General features: G+C 42.0%; 1 protein-coding gene and 1 long non-coding RNA gene across 3 annotated transcripts in view; one reads left to right on the top strand and one right to left on the bottom strand.

Annotated features, from left to right (window-relative positions):
• Positions 1-201: 201 nt before the first annotated feature.
• ca8 (carbonic anhydrase VIII) overlaps positions 202-17,163 on the bottom strand; it is a 102,242-nt gene continuing 85,280 nt past the window's right edge. For both annotated transcript variants that reach the window (XM_048246354.1, XM_048246348.1), the window contains one exon: positions 202-415. In XM_048246354.1, coding sequence (XP_048102311.1) covers positions 281-415 — 135 coding nt within the window. In that variant the 3' untranslated portion in view covers positions 202-280. The remainder of the gene's footprint in view (positions 416-17,163) is intronic.
• On the top strand, positions 11,687-15,013 carry LOC125296491. The gene is made up of 3 exons (XR_007193772.1): positions 11,687-11,992; positions 14,673-14,713; positions 14,981-15,013. It is a non-coding gene; the product is annotated as an uncharacterized LOC125296491 (long non-coding RNA).

A 17,163-nucleotide genomic window follows, 5' to 3' on the forward strand; every position in this document is an offset into this window, starting at 1 on the left:
CTATAAATCTTGGTAATCTGTTTGGTTATTGTTTTCAAACATATTCTTGTGAGGTATTAATAATAAATAATAAATTAATAAATTTCCTTCCATTCAAGGTTGGATTTTCCCTTTTTCTTGTCATTGTGAAACTAAGATAATTTATAATGGGTACTCACTCTACAGTATAGTTTTGTATATTGCAAAAAGTTTATGGCCACTGAACAGATCTGACAGTAATTTTAAAACAAACTGTACTTGCCACAAGTGAATGCCACTTTGGAACCCAAAGACAGAAGTTCTACTGGAAAGCAGCCCGCACTATCCTGTCACTGAGGGGTTGAGTGGGCCTAAAGTTGTCTCCCAACATCCCATCATTCCCCTCTGGTAACTCTGCTCCTTTGACATGAGACCTAAGTCTTCGGAATTCTTCTATCTGCAGAAAAGAAAACAGATAGATAGGCTCATGGTCATATTTATAATAATTGTTGTATAGATGGTAGATTTTTACCATCATCGGACATGCATCAAACTCCATTAGATTAACACTTGTTTTATTTGTTATTGTTGGTTATGGGATTTGGCAGACACTTTTGTCCAATGCAACATACAAATAACAACAATACAATAGTTAAATTTAACAGTTTCTATTTCAAAAGTTGGCTCCATCCGCCTGTAACTTTTTTAATTCATTTTCTCAATGAGATCACAGTCTATAAACCCTATTCGTATTAGCAATTGGTCAGCCACCAGGATGGTGGACAAATCAGCCATTGGTTATGACATTGTGGCAGAGGTGGAAGTAAGTCACACATGTGCAAATCACAAGCAAGTCTCAAGTCTTAACCTTGAAGTCTCAAGTAAGGATGGATAGATAGATAGATAGATAGATACCCAAGGGGAAATTCAAGAAACTAAGTCATTTTTGTCAAGTCATAGCTTTAGTAAAGCAAATCACAAGTCAAGTCATACAAATTCATGATGATTTACTCACGTTTTCATTTTGAAATATACTACGGCCTAGTTATGAATGCGTTGTATTCAAGCCACATACATCTGACAGTTGTATGTGATGTTTCAGATGTTTTACAACGGTTTATAAAATAAGACAAAATGTATATGAACTAGATGTACCACAGAGCGGTACAAAATATGACCGCCGCCCAGTCCAGCACATTTTTTCCACAAAAATAAATCACGCTGAAAGGCCTATATGATTCTAACTGTCTCACTAAATTGCATTATCCACACTCAATTCTCACTGGTATCTGCTAGACAACAAGTACCAAAACATGATTAGTTCATAGATTTCACATGTAAAATTAATTTTATACAACCCCACCCCCATCTTGCCTGTTCATAATTCTGAGAAATTCTTGAATTGTGTGCATGTGTGCGTGTACAAGTTTATGTTTATGTGTGTGGGTGTGTGTGTGTATGTGCGTGCTTGTGTGTTTGCCTGCGTATGTGTGTTTGTGCATGTGCATGCATGCGTACGTACATATGTCTACTGTGTGAGTATGTGTCATATGTATGATTACTGTAAATGTATGTGTGTGCGTGTGTATCTGTTTATGCACATGTGTGCACATGGAATGGGTTAACATGACCCCTGGAGGCAAACATACGGAAAAAATTGGTCATCCTAGGCCCTACGGTTCTCAAGATATTTACAGAAAACTGTGTCTGCCCTACCCTCCTTTTGGGGGGTCCAGTACAGCGGGGGGGCTACAGATGCAAAATGAATGACCTCCCCTGACAAGAGTTCGCGATAGTAAGAAATTGTCTACATTGATGCACGGAAAGAACACAGCCTACGCTTCTTCTCCGAATTCAAAAAAGTTAAACGGATTGGCCAACCTCATCAGCTGTCTCTAATGTGTCACTATAATCCAACTTTTAGACCATTATAGTCCTCCATATGTGTTCTTTGGAAAAGCAAAGGTGATAGCCCCCCCCTCCTATTTTTTTTCTCATCGGATCTGCATCGATCTCAAATATGACATTTCTAAAATCAAATTGACGGAAATCCGTCCTATGACGGAGAACTTTAATCCTTGCCGCCATGAATGAAAGTTCACAAAACTTGGCATGCATTCGGAGGGTGTCATAATGATCCTACACTTTTAATTTCGTGCAGTTTTTACCATGTCAGCCAGAGATATTGTGGTGAAAACACCTAATTTTTTGCTTTTTAATTTTAAACTAGGTGGCGCTATACATGAAATGAGTGGTTATGGAATGGGTTGACATGGCCCCTTGAGATCAACATACAAAAAAAAAACGGTCCTCCTAAACCCACGGGTTCTCGAGATATTCACAGAAAACTGTGTCTGCCCTACCCTCCTTTCGGGGTGCAGTTCAGCTGGGGGCTACAGATCAAAACGAAAAACGATGGTTCCATGCTATCCATATGGGGTTACATGCCCACCAAGTTTTGTCTACCCCGGTCTTTCAGTGTCCCGGGAATCCTTGACGGAAATTTGGACATGCGAAAAAGGGAAAAAAAAAAAAAAAAAAAAATCTGACTAAACCTATATGAAAATAATAATAAAAATAAATGTATTTGAAGTAGACCTAGGTCTATTATAAAATAGCCTATTATTGTTTCAATATGTCTCAATGCCTGAATTTGCATAAAGACATAAAAGCATAATACATAAAAGCATAATAGAAAAGCATGTTTGGCGAGGTCTCTGGCCATGGTCCTGAAGGGCTTCGCGAAATCGTGCCGAAGTCGACTGCGCAGGCAGGAGTCGGGCAGGATTCCGCCATACACCCGAAAAATTGCGTTTGAAGATGAAAGACTCTATGGCCAAAACCACGCTGAGCAAATTCAATGGGAGTGCACAAGGTGCTCTTTCCTCAGATCAGAGATTCGATCTGATATGAGTGATAGGCGTCGGAGGACCACAGGCCGAGAGTTTTGAGGGCTTGATCGGACAGACCGTTATTTGCCGCAGTGGTGGCTGCACCAATCAGGGGGTCAGGATTTGAAGGGTTAGCTTCAGCCACTTAGCATGGCATTTGGCCGCCGACATTTTTGAAAACATGGCTGTTACGTAGTGGACAGTCAGGGAAACTACACACTGATATGAGAAGGCCGTGGAAGCGTCAGCTGATTAGTGGGCGTGGACGCACCAAGATTTGAAAATGGGAAACAGGTGACTGATTGAAGGACGCGCGTTTCCCATGATGTGAGTTTCCGTGTCTGCAACGCAGCGTGCCCATGACCTCTCAGACCTTTTAGGATTTTCGTTTGGACATTCTCCTTTTGTGGACTACCGTCGTCGTAAGACAAAACTTTGACTTGAAGGACTTGGAGCTTGGGCTGGCCACTCGCTGGGAGTAAGGATTGGGTTATCCCTGTGCGTTCTTCGGCGGATGGTAAGCTACGCTCCAGGCCTTCTCATTAGTCACACCCACAGTTCATCCATACGGACCTAGTTTTCAACTTCACGTTCACACATACACTGCAGGGCAAGTTTAACGTTACAACCCAGGTCCCTAGACAACGTAGCAGGTAAGTGAGCTAGCTTTGCAACCCTTTTGTTTGTTTTTGGTTTGTCAGAGATAGCGTCTTGGCAGTTTTCGTGTCTTTGTCGGGGTGGACTTGGCGTGTTTAACAATGGTGTTACATGGTTGCAACTTCCAGCACCAGGTTTTACATGCTGATTGGTAGATGACAGCTCATGCACGAGTTTAGTGTTGGGCACTAGCGTCCTCGCGCGTCCATGTTGGTTTGCATTTCTGGAAGACTACAAATAAAACAACTAACTACTTGAATTAAGCTACTGATACTTGACTTAATGCCTACATGGTTTAGGCTGTATTACCGGACTTTGTGGTAAATAAAAAAAAAAATTAATATTGTCATATTAGGCTATTATTTGCCATATATGCGGGGTGCCAATTTCCTTAAAGTAACTGACTATGACCATACACTTTGGCAGCTGCATAGCAATGACTTATATCCAATTATTAGCCTACTCATTGCGTTGTGTATGAAGACTATTTTACAACGCACAGGCTGTAGTTCTGTAGAACGCAACGTCTGGATCATGTAACCTATGTCCCCCAAGTAGGGTTGCAAAGGGGCGGAAAATTTCCGGTAAATTTCTGGAAACTTTCCGGAAACTTACCATGTGAAGTTAAGCTGGGGAATTTTGGAAATATTCCAAATTGGAAACTTTCATGGAATTAAAGGAAATTATGGGAATTAATGGGAATTTACGGAAATGAACATGGAATTTTGGGTAATTCATACAAACTGTTTCATATACAAACATTCACATTTTGTTTCGTAATAAGCAATATGTTTGTGTGTTCGGATTTTTGCTTAGCTTAGCATACAAAGCTAGCTAGCATGCTAGCGGGGATCCCATTCTCTGCCTATGGTTTACTAGTGTGCTAAACTAGCAACACTGAACTGCCCAAGATACACTACACCACTCAACAACAAAATCCGATTGGTTGGAAAAAATTTCCCCATGCATATGAACGCACCATAGGTTTCCTTTATGTCTAGCAGCCTATGCCGATTGCTGTGTGCATGTGATTGACATATGTGCAGGGTAGAAATTTGACTGAAATTGCATTTAATCAGGTTGTTTTAACTAATATTATGCTGCAAGATGGGGTTTTGTCCACTACATTTAAGTTCCCTGTTATAGACTAACATGCCATATTAAAAATTCCCAGTTTATTCCCATTAATTCCCGTTTATTCCTGTTAATTCCCATATAGTCCCGTTAATTCCCATGGAAAGTTTCCAACTTTGAAAATTCCCGGAATTTTGCAACCCTACCCCCAAGTGATTTAAACAAATGTCAATGACTTATTTCGTTTGCTTTCTTGCAACATTGACCTGATTAGGCTATGCATTTGATTTAAATGTTCAGGCTGCCAGTCGAGGCAAAAGCCAAATGTCCAACAACAGTTGCAGACTCCTGCAGTATGCCTGCTCAAATCACAATACCCGAGGGATGTGCGCTTCTTTTCGACTTTTCGTCTGCCTGCAAATGTAGCCTAGGCTTAACAAGCTGCAAATTCACACTGGGTGCAGCAAAAATCCCAGCTATCCACACGTTTCCTACATACCATGTCTACTTAAGTCATTTTCGTTGGATAGCTTATTGCGTAATAGGCCTACAACCTGTCCAAATATAGTATTTAGGGATCATTATTTGTGAAGCCTAAAGTAACAATATTGATTTGCATAGTTTATTATCACATATGAACATCACATTAAATAACCTAGGACTTCAGAGACAGGGCAAACTTTACCACCATTAGCAAAATGTTATCCCAACCACTTAAATGAATTTGCGCTTATAACGAAGTGAAGCGCGTTCCCGAACAACTTCTTTTCCTCTGAGGGAATGTCCAATCTTCATCAACGACATACCGTTGTACTTTACGTTGTCTCCATCTGTAACGTGGAATCTAATAGGCTAATTCTAGCTGGTGCCGGAAACAAACACCCTTGAAATGCCATTTTCATAAAGATGGCTGCGGTCAATTTCATGCATTTTTGGCTGAAAATGTTGCCCTTAAACCAATGAGGGTTACATGTGCAAAAAATGTCATATATGCTATAAGGGGAACTTAGACATTACATAGCATGTACACATGGTCTGAATATAAGGACAGTTACTGAAAGGTGATAAATTTCAGGTTACAGGTTTCTATTTTGCTGTATTAAGTTTGTAGAGAACACTGAGCTACCTAGCATTATGGTAGCCGATCTAGAGAATAAATATGAACCTGTAGCAAACACTTTAATAGAGGCAGTTTGCATTCAAGAGCATGAGAAGAAATTTAGAGAATGAGAGCAAGCGGCTAAGCTGGAGTAGGTTAGACATGAAGATTAGTACAAGTGAAGAGCCTGAAGAGCCATTTGAAACCCATGCTTGGCTGAGTCTATGGCTCAGCCAAATTGCTCTGGGAGGATCGTGCAGGAGTCACTGTGCAGGCAGGAGTCAGCAAGATCCGTGTATACAGTCCAAAGATGAGGGCAACTAAGGCACCTTAAAAAATGAAGCAAAAGGGTTTGTAAATAGCAAAACATGAAGAGCAGAAAGAGAAACTAAAGTTTCAAATAACGTCCATGGATTGACCTGGGTGTGATCTGGAAAATATTGTTAGAAGGATGTGGTGACCAGTGTTTCCCACAGAATTGAATTCCAATTGTGGTGGTTGGTTTGCAGAATTAACTTGAATGGAACAGTTTTTTACAAATGAGCACAGCGTGGTCATGATGCTAACCAGATTTAAGCACAATTTAGTACAACCTGGAAAATCATTGTGTGGTGATCAATGTTGATATTGTGGTATGCCGCTACAAATAAGTCAATGTATGGGAAACACTGGGTGACCCCATGGGTGGTGGCACCAATCCAGGGAAAGAGGGGTGAGGGAGAACCAGGGACGAGGTCCCTGGCTGGGGAAGAGACACGGGCACAAACGTGGTTCACGCCGGTGGAAGATGATGGGGAAAGGGGAAAGGTAGCGACCCGGTTGCTACAGGGGAGGGGGAGGAGGTTGCACAGCACCCTGGGTCTGCAAAGAGAAAAGAGGGGAGTCTTGATTAGCTGGAATAGAGAAAAGAGACCGCAGTAGTGGAAGGCAAGGTAGAGGGCTGCACGCGGGCACCCATAACTTGCTGGGTTGACAAAGCATGTTGCGCAGACAAAGGGAGAGACGCCGGAGGAGCTCTGCACTGCAGCGCAGGTGCTCTGTTAATTGGCTATAGCAGGAGGGAAAGAGAAAAGGATTGAGTATCTGCTCAACACTCTGAGGAGAAGTTTCAGGAGAAAATCGGGAAAGTGTTGGCCTTGATTTGAAATTGTTTAAGAATGTAGGTTTCATTTTAGCCAACACCTATCAAGCAGTTCAAAATGAGCAAATTACATTTAGCCACAATGTACAATGGAGACCATAGTAGTCTAGTAGTTGTAGGCTGTTGCTTACACTATGCTTTGATGATACAGGCCTAACACCCCAGGATAGAGCATATAATTACATAGAGTTGTGATAATTGAGTTTGAGTAATCCAGGGACAGCAATAGCGCCAATTTAGCAATATGAGGCTATGGAAACCAGGAAGTAATTAAAATACTGTAGCTGTAGCAAGAGAAGTGGTGAGCAACACATTATTAGAGAGGATTCCAAGTAACAGCTGAGCTACACGCTGGTGTAGGTGCTTACATGGTCAGCTAGGAGTGTAACAGAGCAAAGCTACACGCAGATGTAGGTGCTCCCTTGGTCAGCTAGGGAAGGCTTTAATATGCTGGCACTCTCAACACAGAGGAAGGCGAAAAAACTCCCAAACACTTTAAAGGAGAAAAAATTCCTACACCCAATGCGACCGAAAAGTTGTTACAAACAGCTCTAATACAAAGCAACACAAACTACCTCCCTCCAGTAGTTTCCCCACGCATGAAGGTCTGCTTGAGACAAGAGAGCAACTGGTTGTCACTGCGAGCGGAGTAACACCGATGCTGTAACTTCGGCAGGTAAACTGCAAATAAATAACCCTGACTCATTGAAGAAGGAGGGGTGGCAAATTCCATCACGCTCCTCCTGAACTTCCGTTTGTAAAACGACCAGAGCCCATCTACGGAGAGCCTGGCCACTCCGTATTAAGTCCCATTGTACCGATTTTTGGTTGCAGTTCCACCAAATTTCCACTGGGGGCCATCGCCATGAGTGCAGAATGAATGGGAGTCAATGGAGCTAGACGGCTAAATTTGTCTCTTTCACCTGATTGTCGTTGACAAATCTCAGATTTGATTGTAGTTTGTATAACTTCAACATTGGTTATAGGTCAAAAGTTGAATGAACGAGTACTTATGTCTTTTGTTTTCTTACAGGTTGGGTCGTTGTTGCCCATAACACGCTAGCATTGTGCTAATGAGTGACGTCATTGACACGTTTGAAAGGCTTTTTAGAACAATTAAGTGACTTTAAAAAATATAATACTCAACCAAGTGTATTTTCTTTGCCTCCCCTTTCGAATACAATATTCAAATGACTTGAAAAAAAATTATATCCCGAGAAAAGTGGATTTTGAGGGGTATAGCTCCATAGACCTCCATGCATTCGGCACCCGTGGACGAGCGCCCTCATGTGGAACCACAGAGAACTGCAACCAGTTCAGAAACCGGAAGTTTTCCGAGAGTGGCAGTTCTCGCTCAGTCCGGTGGGGTTATTTATAAACATAAATAAATAAGTAGAGTTGCAAATCTTCAGGAGTCTAATTGCTGAAGGGTAGAAGCTGTTGTTGAAGCGCGTTGTTCCTGTCTTCAGAGATCTATAGCGTCTTCCAGAGGGCAGAAGTTGGAAGAGATCATGGCTCGGATGTGAGGCGTCCCAGATGATCTTGGTTGCTTGGTTCAAGCTGCGTTCAGTATACAGAGAGTGGACTAGTGATGTTGGAGGCTTTGGTGAAAAATCTCTCTAATTTCCTCTTGGTGCGACTGTCAGAGCTCCCATACCAGACGGTGATTGAAGATGTGATGATTCTTTCAATGATGGCTTTGTAGAAGAGCACCAAAAACTTTTTCAGTTGTCTTAGGAAATGAAGTCTCTGATTTGCCTTTTTGATAAGGTGGGTGGTGTTAATGTCCCATTTCAAATTATGGCTGATATGTGAGCCAAAACAAAATTAAAGGAGTCAGTCAAGGTTATAAGCTGTTCACATATAATAGATGGGGCTTTGGTGTTAGGCCACCTTCTCATGTCCACAACCATTTCTTTGGTTTTTGAGGTGTAAGATGGAGCTTATTTTCAGTACACCAGTCCGTAGCCCATTTCACCTCCTTGTGGTACTGGGACTCATCATTGTCACTAATGAGGCCGATGATGGTGGTGTCATCTGCATACTTCAATACTTTGACAGAGTGATGTAAGATCTCATGTCATTAGTGTAGATGGAGAACAGAAGAGGAGATAACACACAGCCTTGTGGCGCTCCAGTGTTGAGGGTCAGAGGACATGATGTTGTATTGTTAACCTTGACTGATTGAATTCTATTCCTCAGGAAGTCCAATATCCAGTGACACAGAGCTGAGTTGATGGTTCATGGCTTGTAACCTAGAGAAGAGGATGAGTGGATCAATGGTGTTAATGGCAGAGCTAAAGTCGATGAACATCATGCGTGCATATAGGTGTTGCTTGACTCCAGGTGTTGCAGTATAGAGTGAACTCCTAGGTTGATGGCATCTTCCACAGATCTGTTAGACTGGTAAGCAAATTGGTAGGGATCCTTCAGCGGTGATACTGTGGTTTGCAGATGGGAGAGTAGCACACGTTCAAACACCTTCACACTGTAGCCACTGAAGTGAGGGCAACGGGCCTGAAGTCGTTGAGCCCAGTTGTTTTTGTTGTCTTCGGGACCGGATGATGGTAGATGATTTAAAACACTGTGGAACTACACACTGCTGCAAAGTGTTGAAAATGTCAGTGAAGACAGGTGCCAGTTGATCTGCACAGTGTCTGAAAACAGCTGGGGAAAGCTGATCTGGTCCTGCTGCTTTCCTGGCCTTCTGTTTTTTAAAAAGTTTGCACACCTCTGCCTCCTGGATGACAAAGGGAGGAGTGGGGGAGGTGGGAGGAGAGGGGAAGACTGCTGGTGACTGATTGTCCTCAAACCGGTCATAAAATGCATTGAGTCTACCAGGAAGCTCAGGGTCCTCATCTGGTGGTGAAATAGGCCCTCTATTGAAAATGGTCTTCTCCTTCAGACTTTTCCAGACTGACCTGTGGTTGTTGATGGCCAGTTGATGCTCCAGTTTCAGTGCATAATCAGCTTTAGCTTTTCTGATAGCAGAACGAAGTTCATACTTGGCAGTCTTATACTCCTCCTTGTCTCCTTTCTTAAATGCAGAACTTTTTTTCCCTGCAAAGTGCAGCAACCTCTTTGGTGCCTTATTGCCTTATGACTTGATGCATTTGGTCCCAATGCAGTCATCAACACAAAACCCGGGCGTATGACATCACAGCCTTTGTGTACTTGTCACACACCATAGGGTAGCCTACACACAATTTAACCTTACAGCAATGCCTAAGCAATGGCTAGCTACCAATGCTAAAGAGGAAACATTCTGCTCATGGTCAGGAGGACCAGTCGAGCACTCCTTTAAATGTGGCAACCTTCACTGACCAGCTGGGTTTATTGAAAAAGGATATTTTTGGGGAAAATCGAGTCAGCGGTCGGATCATTGAGGACTAAAATATCTTCGGTGCGTGAATAATTGACCTCCTCTACCAGTGCTCTACGAGCTACATTGGACTAGGGCTGTACGTTAACTTTTTTTGCAAGTAGCACTGGTGCTACAGGGGTTACGTTTTGTAGCACCAGCCACAAATTCTGTAGCATCGATATAAAACCTTAGCCTGACGAGCCCACAAGCCAACGGAGAGTTGCTAGACTAGCCCTGGCAGCAAATGTAATTTGTGGCCGCTAGGGGCGCGTCTAGATTTCTAGGCTAATAAAACCTCTAAAATCTCTAAAAACAATCACAAATAGGGCAGTTCATCACAGTTCATCAATTGTGGTTGGGATCTAGGCCTACTCCAACTGGATTGATAAAAGCTCATGTAGTTGCAAACATCTCACCTGGCTACATTGTTTTTGAGATGAACAAAAGCTATCAGCATGATATGTTATTTGGTTGTTGTGTTTTTGTAAAAACAAAAAAACAATCCCTGACAGTTCCATGCAGTTAGACTTTTCAATGGGTATCAGGAAGACGGGTCATGCCATTGATCTTTTTGTTATTTTTTCTTATTCATGCATTGGAAATCAGTTCATTTATTTTTGAATAAGTAGAAGATATGCTGAAGATTTTATTCCACTAAGATTTAATTCACGTTTAGTTTATATTTCTAAGATTTTAGATTAGAGTAACCCTACATTCAACCTTATTGTCATTGCACGAGTGAAATACCGTAATTACATCTAACCAGTGGTGCAAATGAGTAGGCTAACTGACATGTCAAACAGTGCACCCATGAAATGCATCCCTAGACTGTTCCATACACATAGGCTACAGTATGTAGCTTACTAAAGATAGCTGAAGGTCTGTGGCTAACGCAGTTGTAATTAAAGTGTCGTGAAGGTTTTTTCGGAACCGATCTTGTATAGGTTATTAAGCACTACTAAGCGAGACTGTTGCGCATGAAGTGGGCTCATATTTGACAGATAGAAGCGAACGTCCCGGTGGACTTTTTTCTTCTAAGTTTTAGATCTGAATGGTGTTGTTTGGATACTAAGTTGTTCGTTTAAAACTGAACTAAAAATGCAAAGGCGATTGCCACAAACTTCTACCTCTGCTTGCCTAATCTAATCCCCTCAGCCCGGCCCGGTCGGAAGATACTTTCGCTTTAGGCTAAACATAGCGATCACTTGTTCGATTCGCGAGGATAATTTGCAAGGTGTTTTTTGATTTGGAGTTGGATTGTTTGGATACTAGGCCTACAAACAAGTAGACATACTTTTTAATCGAGTAGACTGCAACTAAGTTGAAATCAAAGTAGCCTACATCAATTCCCCGCTCACAGAAGTAGTCTATACGCACTTCAAACAAACAAACAAGCGTTTCACCGGGAGCCTACACCGGGCACGTAACGAAAAGCTCCATTCGCGACGCGCAAAAACAGAAGACTGTCTATTTTTTATTTTTTTTTACGTAGCCTACGCGCCTCTATCACATCTGGTGTAGCCAGTTGCACTGATCACAGTAGAAGGTAATTGATGTAGCCTCCCTGTCAGTCTCACACGCATGCATTGTATTGCCATAAGCAAAACTGTATACTGTAGCACCAGTGCTACGTTGGTAAATCATCCATCGCACAAACTATTTTTTTTGTAGCATGTGTGACATATATGTCGCACTGTACAGCCCTGCATTGGACTCACACGCAAGCCGGTTGGTCGACATTGAGAACACTGCTGTTTTCTGAGAAGATTCTGTACGGGACCTGCAGACTACTGTCACTACCCTGACCGGTGAGGTGTCGTCCTTGAAAGCTAAATGTGAGGAGCTAGAAAGTAGATCTAGACGGAATAACATTAGGGTGATTGGCTTGAAAGAGGGCATAGAGGGTCCTCAAGCAGCTAGCTGGCTAACTAAATGGCTGTATGATACTTTGGATCTCGGCTTTGAACCACCTATCGATTGTGCCCACAGAGCCTTACATCCTAAACTGAAGAGTGACTAGGCACCACGTCCAGTGATTATACGGTTGCTTTATCAGAGGGACAGGGCCGTTCTCTTTCGCAAAGCCAGGGAGATGGGCGACTCATTGCAACACGATGGCAGACGGGTGCATATTTTCCCCGACCTCACGGCCGCTCAATCTAAGAAACGCAAGGAATTTTCTGATGACAAACGCCTGCTGCGTAGGAACTCTGCGGTCAAGGCATATGGGTTTTTCTACCCGGGCCATCTACCCTGAACAGCGAGCAGCACAGATTCGAGAACCCAGCCGCAGCTGAACGCTTTATTCGACAGCATTTGATTCAAGAAAACTCCTCCGAGCTGAACAACAATGTCGCTTCTACTAATGACCGTGCAGATGTAGACTCTGTGTCATGACTGGTCAGGGTATGTCAGGTTTGGCAGCTAGCCTAATTTATAATTTATATGAAGATGAGGAAATGCTGACTCTTTAACTCCTGTGGACGATCTGGCACTTTATCAGGCACTTTATATAATATGCCAGTAGTTTTGGCCAGTATATATGCACCCAACAGGAATAATGACAATTTTTTTCAGAAGCTCTTTTTAGCTATTCCTGATTTCCAATCCCATTTTCTCATATTGGGTGGTGGGTTGAATACTTCCTTGGACCGATCTTCTACCAGACCCATTCGTGACTCAAAATCAGTTCATGTGACAAAATCCTTTATGGAGGAATATGGAGTTAGCGATCCTTGGCGGTTCCTGTATCCTCAAACCAGAAAGTTTTCTCTCCAGTACATCACTCTCACGTATTGACAGGGGTATCAGGCATAGTAACTGATCCATTAGAATTAAAGCATTTACAGACTTCACCAGACTTCAGCATTTACAGACTACCCCTTCACCCAAGGGTAGGCTATACAATTTCAACAGCAACAAAGCCAAGTCGGCGTCCGTTTTGCAGTCTTCTTAGAAACTACAATCTGACTACATTTTGAGGCGCAATTGGATACTTCCGCTGAGTCACATCCGGATTTATCCGGTCCGGGTTCAGAGAGTTGCATATTTGGTTTTTCTGCGGAGAAGTGATAGAGGGAGACGAAGCACCCACCAAACAACCCAGAATGTGTTGTAGAACCATCAGAACGACTCTCAACCTGCATAATTAAGGTCATTTTTGCTAAAATTATTGCATAGGGCTTCTTTAAGGTAATCTGTTCTATGCAATTTGGAAAGTCCCCTGGACCTGATGGACTGCCAATAGAATTTTACAAAAAAAATTCTGCACAAATTGTGCCCCTTTTATTAAACATGTTCAGCGAATCCTTATTGTCTGGCGCACTGCCCCCCTCTCTCCAACAAGCCTCTATCTCCTTGATATTGAAGAAGAATAAAGATCCAGACTATTGCTCCTCGCCATTTACCGCCCCATATCATTACTGAATGCAGACACTAAGATTCTTGCTAAGGCCCTGTCTCTTAGATTAGAGTCTGCTCTCCCCTCCATTATACACCCAGATCAAACTGGATTTATCAAAAACAGACACTCATTTTTTAATATACGGTGCCTCTTTAATATAATTTATGATAACAACAGTGTCCTGAGGTAGTTGTGTCTATGGACGCAGAGAAAGCTTTCGACAGAGTTGAGTGGGGCTATCTCTTCACTTCCCTTTCTAGATTTGGCTTTGGTGAGGGCTTTCTTGCCTGGGTGCGGCTTCTCTACTCTTCTCCTCTGGCCGCAGTACATACAAATAATAATTTATCTGACTGCTTTCCCCTCTGCAGGGGTACCAGACAGGGCTGTCCCCTTTCCCCTCTACTTTTTGCTGTGGCAATTGAACCGTTGCCCAGATAGCAATTTCCTTTGGGCCGAATCCACATAAAAGCCTTTTGATCCGCCTGTAGCGGACATACGGTATCTGAGTGTGAGCCAGATCTGCACCTGATAGAGGCTTCAGCTCTGCTAGCAATGTTGTTTTATCACCGGTTTACAGATTTGTCCCAGGTCCGATTTCCGCAACTCAACTGTAAGTCAGAGAAATACAAAACACTGATTTGGCCCAAACCTGGATTACGGATATGAGCCGAAAGACCATTTTTTCACAGCAGACCCAGGTGGTAGGCCTAATGACATTAATTAAGGTGCTGATTCTGCTAAATTGACTGTCCTTTCCCTACTTCATTGTCAACTGGCTGCTAAAGGGAAAAAAAGGTATTTTGGAATGGCATAAATTTAGAAACCATGGGGGTGCACTATGTTCCCATGGCCACTTCATTTCTACATAAGGCTGGAAAAGAAGATATAGTTGGCTCAATATTGATCATATGTTCGTTTCATTATTTTTATTATTACCTAGCAGTGGTAAAAGTAGTCAATTGTTGTTTGTGTCAGATCTAACAGTGCTATGAGACAACCCCATATTCTTGCCACGCATGCAGAAGTCCAAGCAGTAATGTTAATCAAGGATCTTTGGTTTGCTATCAATCTTTTGACATGATTAGACAGCCTGCGGTTGGACTAGGAGGCAGTCCAACTTTTCAAGGTAGGCTATCTGCTTTTTATCTCTGTTGGTTTATTCAGAGACAACAACAAGCAGCCGAGCGATTGATAACTTTACTGTAAGGTTATATGCTATTATTTTCCAGCAATATACTAGCTTATTAGCTGAGCAAAACAGCCATCACAATAACTATTTTGGAAAAACAGTGATGATGCTAACAGGATCACTGATGATAAAAAAACAAGTGTAATTGTGACTTAGTCTATTTTCAAAAAGGAATATATGGCTAATGTTTATTTTGTGTTTCAGATTGACCATGAAGATGACTGAGGAAGACAGCCTGAATATCGATGGGAACAGTGGAATTAACATGACTTAAACTTTGTCTGGGATTGCACTTCTACAGCCAGGTTGTTGATATAAATAAAAAATAATAAGACACTTATGTGTAAAGTTTTTTTCCCCCCTCTATTGTGTTTGTAGCCAAGCTTATGTTTATTAGTTGAGCTGTTGGGAAAATGTTACGAACTTTAACCTGGGTGAACCTATAGGTCTAACGAACCTGTTAGCAAATGCGTAGCAAACAGATTTTTCAGGATAATTAATTACCAATCACATTTCACATGTCAAATAAAGCCGGTTGATATCTGATAAACGGGTCCGTATACCACACACAATAAGCGGACCCGTATTGCATATGATCAGCAGATGTGGAACACGTCAGTAACACAGACTACCCTACGGAACTGGGCCAGTCTGGTGCCCTTATTGGCACCAGATCCGTCAAACGGATCCAGACCAATTTTGGACCGATGTGCGTTTGGACGCCGGATCAGGTCCATTATGCAGATCCGTGCCGGACGTTGTGGTAGGTGTGGCCCAGTTCCATCCCAGTGAATTTTTGCTATCTGGGTGGCCATTGCACTCCGTAACCTGACGGCTTTTAAGGGTTATCACCCGCTATGCCGTACAACAGAAAGTGTCATTATATGCGGACGATCTCCTCTTATATATATATATCTAACCCAATGGAGTCTATACCACATATTCTTGGGATCTTAAGGCGAGGCACTACAGGTGAATAGGCTAAAATGTTTAAATAATAGACATCACTTCCTCAGTTGATTACTTTAACAAGTATGAACAAAAAATGCATTACAAGTTTTTGAAATTCGAATGTTTAAGTACAGTATGCAAATGAGGCATTATCTCATTATGTGCGATTTTGCATATCGGTAGATAGATCTGAACAAATGATTAAGCCAGGTACAAAATTCTTTTTTCATTTTGTTTACACACAAGATGAAAATAAAATTACAGAGGGATTTCAGGATATCTGCTTTCATTCGATTTTTGCTATATTTTTTTATTAAAATGTCACTAAATCAGGCCAGGAATAATTTATTAACAAATCCCTCTGTAAATATCTTCAGAATACTGCTAAAGCGAATAACTGGAAAGTTTGGTGTACATAGGTGCTACATAGGCTGTTTCTACTGGAAAATGAGACAAACTCAATTTGAGAAAACAGCCTTGGAACCCAGCCAATGAGGTTCCGTTCTCAGCCTAGACTCGCCTTTGAAGTTTCGCAATCGGTTACAGGGACAAAGGAAGTGTCCATATTTGGATTGCAGAATGTCATGCAGGAAGAACAGAACTTTCCAACGGTACTACACGTGATATGTTTTGTATCAGGGTCGCGAGTAGACAAAATGTAATGAAATAAACACCTAAATGTGTAAATCGGACTTTGTTGTTGTAGTAGTGTGAAAGAATACATGCTAAGGTAGCAAATTAGCCCAAAATCTCGCAATTGACCAGTGCATAAAAAAATTATGTTTTCACCTGCTGTGTCTCACCTTAACACGTTTTGGGGCTATATCAGGATATAAACTCAATCTTGACAAAAGCAAACTCTTTTCTGTCAACCAAACTACCTCCTTGAGCTCACTGTCTCAGTTCCCCTTTAAAGTGGCAACAGATGGTTTTAAATACCTGGGCGTAGCAATCTCTCAAAGGTTCAATAACGTCCTCAAGATTAACTTTGAAGCACTACTTTTGCGTGTTAAAGATGACCTAGGCCTAAATCGCTGGTCATTACTGCCCTTATCGTTAGCTGGTAGAATAAATTCAGTGAAGATGAATGTCCTTCCCAAATTTCTCTATCTATTTCAGTGTATTCCAGTGTTTATTCTTAAATCTTTCTTCAACCGCTTAGACATGGCAATATCTCAGTTCATTTGGAACAAAAATGTCCCAAGGCTACGCAAGACAGTCCTGCAAAAATCTAAAAAAGATGGAGGGATGGCTTTACCCAACTTCTTATTTTATTATTGGGCAGCTAACCTGCAGATAGTCATGTATTGGATGCGTACAGATCCGGAAAATTCCCCTGCTTAGTGTCTGATGGAAGCCTTCTCAAGTGCACTTGCCACTCTATATGCACTAGTCACCTGCTCCCCTCTACTAAAGAACTCTAACCGTGGAAATAA

This window comes from Alosa alosa, chromosome 1 (assembly GCF_017589495.1).
Source record: "Alosa alosa isolate M-15738 ecotype Scorff River chromosome 1, AALO_Geno_1.1, whole genome shotgun sequence".
Lineage (NCBI taxonomy): Eukaryota > Metazoa > Chordata > Actinopteri > Clupeiformes > Clupeidae > Alosa > Alosa alosa.